Genomic DNA, 9,440 nt, shown 5'->3' with positions numbered 1-9,440 from the left:
ATTAACCTATTTTGTGCCTATATTTAATATATTTGGAAATGTACAAAGTATTCAGGTGAACCCCCACTTTTTTACCAAAAACATTTATGTGGTTTAAACTAAAAAATAAATAAATAATAATAATAAAAACTTATTGAAACTTTCAAAACATGTTATAATCACTGAATAATATATTATACTAATATAATATATCATAATAGTAATATATTGATATTCAGTTTTATTTCCTTATAAAACCTAGTGGGGAAAAAAACGTAATTTTATATTAGATTTTTGATGTTTGTATGTATGTTATGTTTATATTTATATGTATTATTAAGAGCAATGTTTCACTCTTCCCATAAAACTAAACCAATACATGATAAATTGAACAGAACGCCCAAGCGCGTTCACACACAGAGCGTGCGCGTCCGTGTTTCCTTGTCGGCCATTTTGACTTAAGAAATAATGTCAAAATCTTTTTCTGCTAACAGTTTAAAGCTCTGAAGGGGCCAGTGCTGAAGCAGGGCTGCTGAAGGAGGGAGGACGTTGGGGATCTATGGATGCAGGATGATGCATCGTAAACAAAAGATCACATCTCCCCTCTGACACCCTACAGAACAGGTCTGATCACAGATTGCTGTTTGTTTGTCTGACATCTCAAACTGTTTCTGGTAAGTTCACAGCAGTTTATTTGTTCACAGTAATGTTGTTTTTCACTATTTCTGTGCGTTTATAAGCTAGTCGATCGTCTCTGGTGGACAGTACAGACGCGTTTATGACCTGCACATGGACTCACGTGACATATGAGCAATTATTAAATATCCCATGACTGTTAAACAGAAATGCCTTTCACCTTGAAATGTATGCTCATATTACAGCCATCATATATTCTGAGATCAAATAAGAGCTGTACGTGGTAACATCTCCTCGACACGCTTCTGAGTATGTTTACCTTTGTTTATGCAAATGAGTTTAATACGATTTAAAGGCTTTTGGCAGCGGAGGTATTTATAATGCTTTGCAACATCCAGTAAATAAGCATGCAAATTCGTAGCGTTCTGATTGGCATTTCGAGTCTCGTTTCTGCGTTCTGATTGGTGGATCATGGGCAGTGACATTGAGCGAGGCCGCTGTGTGTGTCTGACATTGATCTTGAACGAGGGATGTGATTTCACCCTGTTAAGATAAAGACGTATTTTAGTGAAAAAGAACATGGTCGTCGTACAGTCGTCAGATTGTCATTGAATGCCCGAAACCCTGTCTCACACGTACGCGTGGGCGTAAAGTGTGTGTGTGTGTGTGTGTGTGTGTGTGTGTGTGTGTGTGTGTTGCGCCGTGGACTGTATGATTTGATCACACACATGTTGATCTCTGTAGCATTCTTGCTTTCACCAAACACACGATTTCAATTAGTATTTGCTGACTGATGTTAATAATGTTAAAACCTCACTTTACACAATAATCTTAATTTTACACATTAGAGATTCAGACATCAACATATTTCATTTCATATACATTACATTTTCTATCTATCTATAGTCTGTCAATCTTTTTATCTATTGATAGTTATATCTATATCTTTCACATTATCTATCTGGAAATATTTGATTTATCTAGTGCTGGAAAAGTCATAAAAATAGCTGTTGTAGTATTTCTCTCTGTGAGGGCGCTCTATTTAGATGTGTGTTGTCATAGATGCAGTCCAGTAATGGTCTGTAAAACTGTATGATGTGGTTTAGGCTAGCGTCTGACCTCATATCCGCTGCATACACTGATTAATCCCATTAAAAGACTAAAATGGAACATGCTGTTATCTGTAGGTTTGTGACCACCTTCATGTGTGTTTAAACAAGAGCTTATTCAGCCCGAGTCCTAGTCATATTACAGAACTGTGATGTGGCTTAATTAAAAAAATGTGCATCATGGCATTTTGTCCTCACCACTGTTTTCCTCACTGGTCTTAGTTATTGCTTGATGACTTGTCTTTGTCCCTATAGGTTCCTGTGTTGTAATGTAAGGCAGCCCTTGCTGATGGATGGGTTATCTGACCACTGACCACTCAATCTAAGAAAATTAATGTGTGTAAACTGGTCTCCGCATCCCAACCAAGGAAACACACCATCTCCCTAAAGGTAATTTACTGCTTAAAGTGTAACTTAGACGATTTTCGAAACGCTTTGAATTGTTACAGTGCCGGTAGTATATGTAAATGAACAATATTTACTCCATGTTACCTGGGCTGAGAAATTCATGTATATATCCGCCAGATGACGAGACATTTGACAGCTCCAAGGCTTTCGTGAAAAATGTGAGATTATACTCACATTTTTGTATTCCCGCCCACATACTGTCGGATCGACAGAGGGTTATCCGAAATCAATTTTTGAGCAAGTATATAACCAGCCAATGTTCAAAACTATCTCCTTACCTTAGACCGATTCACAACGGTAAGCTTGTAATAATGTTTTCTAAGAAGAGTGGTACTGGTAGGACTCTGCAGGAAATTCCAGCATGCAGCCGTTCGTCTTTATGAATGACATTGTCTGTTTACATAAAGAAGGAGTCCCAGCTAGTAGGCTATATCGTATGTGGAGGCGGCTGCAGGTGACGGATCATTTATAGCATTTTCTCACAGCAGCAATAATTAAACTTATCATTTTGATGGTGGATTGTAATCCAGAAAGGATTTATTGTAATTCTTTTTTTCTCAGTTGGTCAGAACAAAAGTGGCAGATTTGTTACTTACTTGATCAGATGACATTTTCAGGTGAAAATTCTTATTTTGGTCATACATCCAAGACTATAATAAGTGATTCTGAAGTACAGTATCCACACAGATGTGGTGACTGACAGAAAACATTAGATTCAACCGCTGAGGAGCCGTGCTGATGCACAACCCATGTAAAGATGATAATTCCGCAAATAACTACAATTGCAGGTTTCAAACAGAGATGGCGACAAAGAGGCAAAACTTACGGACTGCAGCTTTAACAGAACAGTTATTGTAAGGGTATGTTTATTATTGAAAATTGTATCGTACCATGTCTACTCTTTAAATAGCATTATGGTTAAAATGGAACACTATGGCAACATCTTTCTTACCTGAATGCTACGGCATTTTGCTTCAGGGGGTTGGGTAGAATGGACAGAACGGCAGATTTTTTTTAGTTTTTCCCTTGCACTATGTTTTTGGTCATATAAACACTGAGGTTTTTCAGATTTTCTGTCACGGCGTTCTCTACATATTTATGATCCTTTGCAGCTTTTAGCCACTGCCTACAGCATGTGTGGAATTGTTACCAAGTCTGTAAACAGGATGTTAGACAGGCCAGAGACGGGACACACTGAAGACAGATGCAAAGAAGAGAACGCACCAGCAGAGAAAATACTGTACCAGGCACAAGAAGCTCACTGTTTACGATGCACGAAATATAGGAAAAAAATATAAATATTGAATTGGTGTTGGGATTTATACGAATGTATCTCTGACTGTCTTCAGAAAAGTTTCTATGGCATTTTCTTTTCCTCTTACCTCTGTATAAATCAGTGCTGCTTTGTGTGCAGCGGTAACCAAGCAAACGAAATCGCTACTGATCCATAAGTGCCACCTACTGTCAGAAAGTGAATTTGCATTTCCATTCGGTCCATCTGCTGTTATTGTTTTGTGCAGGTGTGTCTTATGTTGCATACATTTTCAAAGCTAAAGTCAGACCATTCTGTTTTTATATATATATATATATATATATATATATATATATATATATATATATATATATATATATATATATTAGTTAAAAGCCAGTTTGGTCTGTAATAGAACAAATAAGCAACAAATAAATTAAAAAATTGGCAATTGAAATCAGCCATGACAAATTATGATCGGTGCACCTGTAAGCAATGTAAGATTCAGGGGACAGTCCAACCTGAAGTCAAATGAAATTAGATCAGCTAATAGTCTTTAATTGACTGAAGCAATTGATTCTTTAGCTGCTCAACAAGAGTGTAATTACAGCTGACTCACTAATGTTTAATAGTTGCTGTATGTTCAGCACCTGCTCTGGATTTTACTATGCATTATTTATAGTGATCTGGTCTGGTGCATTATGCATTTTATACTTTTTGGCTAACCAAGAGTTAGTCAGTGGCCAGCAAACCCTTTAAAACAGCAGCTTGCTTTCTTCTTCTGATATGCTTGAGTAACTAACAACCTCTCTCTGTCTGTCTCAGCAGGCACTCTCTTTCTTCTACAGGCTGCAGTCATGTTCTGGAAGTTCGACCTGCACAACTCCTCTCAGGTTGAGAAGCTCTTGGAGAAGGAGGACGTGACCCTACAGGAGCTGCTGGATGAAGAAGACGTGCTGCAGGAGTGCAAGGCCCAGAATCAGCGCCTCCTCCTCTTCCTCACACGGGACAGCAGCATGCTGGAGCTTCTCAACCTCATCACGCACGAGCCCCCTACTGACCGGGAGGAGAAACTGCGCTACAAGTGAGTGGAAAGATGGTCTGGATTATCAACGCTTTCTGAGCACCTCTTAAATAAATTAGAGATTATGAAGCAAGCTGATTTATAGATGTACAAACATTTTACAAATTATAAATTATCAGATGGTCTAAATAATTAACTTATTTTTGGCAATTTTAATAAATTAGTCCAAATATTTATTTATTTTTGTTTGTTTGTTGACTGATTAATGAATTAATATACAGTATGTCCCAGTGTTATTTTAGTAAAATGTATATGCATTGTATGATAATCAATAATGTTAGCTCCAACTAACATTCAAAAATTTACAGACAACTCTGGCCAATGGATAACACATTTTCAATTCAAAATATTTTAGTGAATTTTTTAGTAAATATTTATTAATGTGCTGCCATTTAATTTGCGTTATATATTGAAGAAATGTCGGTCATCCACTAGTCATATATATTGTTTTCTCTCTCTCTCGTGCAGGTATGCTAATGTAGCATGCGAGTTGTTGACGTGCGATGTGTCCCTCATCAACGATAAAGTTGGTGGAGACGAGTCTCTGCTGAACACACTCTATAACTTCTTAGAACAGACGCCACCGGTGAACCCTCTACTGGCCTCGTTCGTCAGTAAGACTTTTGGCAACCTCATCACCCGCAAGACAGAGCAGGTGCGCAAACAGGCATCTCTTTGTTCATTTGAAAATCTTTGATTTGCATCTGCATTCATTTTTTATCCTGCTCTTTGTTGATTACAATTTTTCATCAGGTGATCGGTTTCCTAAAGAAGAAAGAGGATTTTATAGGGCAGGTGTTGAAACACTTGGACACGTCGGCCATGATGGATCTGGTGCTGCGTCTCATTAGCAGCGTGGAGCCTGCTTGTCTCAGACAGGAAGTGCTTAGTGTGAGTGCACTCAACCAACTGATTCATTTATATTTCTATAATGGACACTTTGGCTCTGTACAAAACAAACTCATTAAATAGTTCTAATATGTTGATTTGCTGCTCAAGAGATTATTTCTTATTATTATCAATGTTGAAAACTGTTTTGGTGGAAACTGTGATGCTTTTTATTTTTCCAGATCCTTCGATGAATTCAAAGTTTAAAAAACAGCGTTTGATTGAAATAGAAATCATTTGTAACATTATAAATATCTGTTCTCATTTTTTTTTTTATCAATTTAATGTGTCTTTGATGAATAAAGCTAAAATATACATAATATTGAAAGCATTTTTGACGATTTTAGTTCTTGTATATCTTATCTTTAGTTGGAATGATTCATATTTTTAATGGATTTGTATTGAATTTATATTTAAAGTGCGGGACAAGGGAAAATCAATAAAATCTGTACATGGAAGTCATTAGAAATAATAGGAATGATGAAGACATTGTAAATATGTTTTATGTGACCTTCATAAAACAAAAGGTAAAAACTGTAATCTTTAGTTTTAATAAAAATCAAGCCCTGTGACATAAAAGTGCTCAAAACGAAATAAACACCTGTGTCTGTATTTCTTGTTCATGTCCTCTGTTTTCAGTGGCTGAATGAAGAGAGGCTGATCCAGAGACTCATTGAGCTGATACACCCTCACAGTGACAATGAGGTCAGTCACTAGAGTTGTACTAGAGAATGAATTACACAACAAAGTTTAATGCATACAGTTAAAGGTAAAATATGTCATTTTCATAATTTGATAAATCATTATCATCCAAACAGTTGCTCACTTGTCTAATAAAACACATAATATATTAAAGCGTCTTTGGTGTTTCCATGGTTTCTACAAAATAAAACCGGAAACCGAGGGTAACGCGTGTATGATGTCACTGTTAGGCGACGCACAGACACGCCCGTGTCCTGGTTAAAATTGCTTATTTCTCTGGATTTAAACATTCTTTGAAACATTTGGGATAATGTAAGTACACAAGTCAACAAAATATATAGCATTGTTCTAGTGGTTTTTGTATATTTTATTCAATTTACAACAAAATATCTAAGTTACTTTTTCAAATAAGAAACGCAAGTTAGTTTTCACATTTATTGACTGACAGCTCTCCTGTCCCCATATTGAGAGAAATAAAGTGCAGAGGTGTTGTGTGCGCTGTGTAAGCATGATGGTTATTGTAGTTTTAGACTAAATGTGAACATGCATTTAATCATCTCACTTGCACGAAAACATTCAGTATTCCTCAAAATGAATAAAAACTGTGAAATGCAATCTCAGAATTTTTGCAAACCGGTAATAATAAACTATATTAAATTACACAAATATACTTTATGTATTTAATCTCAATTATTAACCAATGTCTTTGCGGCTGACCTTCAATGTACCTAATTCAACCATACTAATAAGCAAAAATACTTTAGATTAGATTTAGAAATAAGAACTAGAACTTCCTTCTTCTGTATCCTATTCTTCTTTAATCCAGAATGGCAGCACAGCTGAAAGGTTTGTTTGAGCTGCGCCCGCTACTGTACAGTTGTAAATATGCATTACCTTCAGCCTGAGGCTTATTCATTTCACTTTTGGTGTGAAAGGGCCTTTTTGCCAAAAATATAACTTTTTTGTTGTTATTAAAAAACAAACAAGCAAGCTCAGCCCCGGTGAAAAAAAGTAACGCAAAAGTAATGCAACGTTATTACTTTTCATAAAAAGTAACGAAGTAACGCATTTAGTTACTTTTTTAGGGAGTAATGCAATATTGTAATGCATTACTTTTAAAAGTAACTTTCCCCAACACTGCATATAAGTATGTGTATTTAAAGGGTTAGTTCACCCATAAATGACATTTGTCATTAATTACTCATCTTCATGTTGTTCCAAACCCGTAAGACCTTCGTTCATCTTCAGAACACAAATTAAGATATTTTTGATGAAATCTGAGAGGTTTTTTATCTCCCATAGAAAGCAACATAATTATCACATTCAAGGCCCAGAAAAGTAGTAAATGCATCTTTGAAGCAACGAGAATTTCTTTTTGTGCGCAAAAACAAAACAAAAATAACGATTTTATTCAACAATTTCGTTTCTCCCATGTTATTCTCTATGCTGTGGATGTTGTACGTCTGAATGTCGACTCAGTATAGGCCAATGCTGTACACGTGAGCACCACGACGCATGCGTGTGATGATGACGCAGGAGCCGGCCAATATTTTCGTTGTCGTTTTGACGTTAGAACAAGGAAACCTGCACTATCTGTACAACGTAAACAACTTTTTGCGCACAAAAAGTATTCTCGCCGCTTCATAACTTTAGGGTTGAAGCATTGTAGTCACATTGACTATTTTAATGATTTTTTTTGGTACTTTTCTGGACCTTGAATGTGGTAATAACGTTGCTTTGTATGGGGGATAAAAACCTCTCGGATTTCATGAAAAATGTCTTAATTTGTGTTCTGAAGATGAACAAAGGTCTTACAGGTGTGGAACAACATGAGGGTGAGTAATTAATGACAGAAATTTCATTTTTGGGTGAACCAACCCTTTAACTGTTCAAGCACAATTAGGCGGCAAAAATAACTCTGTTCAGAAACAGTCTATGAGCTTGCTTATACTGAAATCACTTTTCGCTGCTTATTGCGCTTCATTGGTTAAAAATTACTTGTTTTTAAACAGCAATGATTAATTGTGCATGAAAATTATAAGTTTTGTGACCACACAGCACAGCAATGTCACGTGAGAGTAACAGCGATAGTGACGATAGTCCAAAATCTCTACCAGTTGACAAATTTCTACCAATTAATCGCGTCAACTGTTATATCACCCACCCCTAATAGACATGAAAGATGACATATATACATAAATGTGTTTACAGAGGCAGTCGAATGCATCTCAGGCCCTGTGTGACATCATCCGTCTGAGCAGAGATCAGGCCAGCCTGCTGCAGGAATCTTCAGAGACCGACCCTCTGCTCACAACGCTAGAGCTGTGAGTGCGAGTGATCGCTACCACTGTGCTCAGTCACTTTTCATGTCAGCTAGATGGTTTCTTACTGTCTAAGTGGGCAGTTGTCGGATGTCGGCCAGAATAAGCAGAATGTGAAACAGACTTTATGCTTGAACAGTATAACTAAACTGAAATCTCTGGCTACTGTTTCAGACAGCAGAATGTTGAGGCCCTATTGAAGAACATGTTTGAAGGAGAAAGGAGTGAAATGTGCATCGTCTATGGAACGCTAGTGTTACTTACGTTGTTGGAAACTCGGAGACCTGGGTGAGTAACACAAACATATTTAATCACACACTCGCACAATCACTGTTACTAAAGTAGGTGTGTGTGTGTAACAGTGTTGAACAGGTGATTGACCCGTGCTCTCAGGGATTGGAAAAGTCATACACTGTAAACAACAGCATTTTAATGGGCATCCAACCACATCTAAAGCACTTCAACCACCTTCTGTTAAACCCACCCAAGGTTGGTCTGATCCTCCGGTTTTAGTCTTAAAAATGAAGTGATATCATGGAAAGATGTCACATAGAGGAAGTTAATGTTTCTTTGAATCTCTCCACGCTCAGAAATGTGTGATGTTGACCACGATGGGTGTTCTGGAGGAGCCATTTGGCAACGCAAGGCTGCATGCATCCAGATTGATGGCTGCTCTCCTGTACACCAGAGCTCCCAGAATCCACCATGAGCTCTGCCAGCTGAACATGATCAACCTGCTGCTGGTATGAGTCATCCTTAGTCTAACTTATGACAAAGTCGACAAATAAATAAGATGTTTCCTTTCCTTTCTTTTTTAAAAGAAATGAGTATGTTTATTCTGCAAGGATGCATTAATTTGGTCACTTATAATGGACACTTATAATGTTACCAAAGATTTCTGTCTCAAATAAATGCTGTACTTTTGAACTTTCTATTCATCAAAGAATCCTAAAAAATAAACATATTTACGGAAGAGGATTAGGGCCAAGCAATAATAAAAAAATAAAACCATCTCGAGGTTAAAGTTGTTAAATTTCGAGAAAAAAACAGAAGGCCAACTG

The 9,440-nt window shown here is 36.9% G+C and overlaps 1 protein-coding gene across 3 annotated transcripts in view; it reads left to right on the top strand.

The window, feature by feature from the left end:
• Nucleotides 1–392: 392 nt before the first annotated feature.
• ppp6r2b (protein phosphatase 6, regulatory subunit 2b) overlaps nt 393–9,440 on the top strand; it is a 33,849-nt gene continuing 24,801 nt past the window's right edge. The window contains exons 1-10 of one of the 3 annotated variants that reach the window (XM_048168109.1): nt 393–653; nt 1,980–2,114; nt 4,210–4,468; nt 4,937–5,123; nt 5,222–5,359; nt 5,996–6,061; nt 8,270–8,382; nt 8,554–8,667; nt 8,742–8,868; nt 8,970–9,122. In XM_048168109.1, the coding sequence (XP_048024066.1) occupies nt 4,242–4,468; nt 4,937–5,123; nt 5,222–5,359; nt 5,996–6,061; nt 8,270–8,382; nt 8,554–8,667; nt 8,742–8,868; nt 8,970–9,122 (1,125 nt within the window). In that variant the 5' untranslated portion in view covers nt 393–653; nt 1,980–2,114; nt 4,210–4,241. The remainder of the gene's footprint in view (nt 654–1,979; nt 2,115–4,209; nt 4,469–4,936; nt 5,124–5,221; nt 5,360–5,995; nt 6,062–8,269; nt 8,383–8,553; nt 8,668–8,741; nt 8,869–8,969; nt 9,123–9,440) is intronic. The other 2 variants (XM_048168108.1, XM_048168107.1) reach the window with 2 other exon arrangements.

Source organism: Megalobrama amblycephala, linkage group LG19, assembly GCF_018812025.1.
Source record: "Megalobrama amblycephala isolate DHTTF-2021 linkage group LG19, ASM1881202v1, whole genome shotgun sequence".
Taxonomy (NCBI): Eukaryota; Metazoa; Chordata; class Actinopteri; order Cypriniformes; family Xenocyprididae; genus Megalobrama; species Megalobrama amblycephala.
The sequence above is the reverse complement of the archived record's forward strand: the minus strand, read 5'-3'. Positions and strand labels throughout refer to the sequence as shown.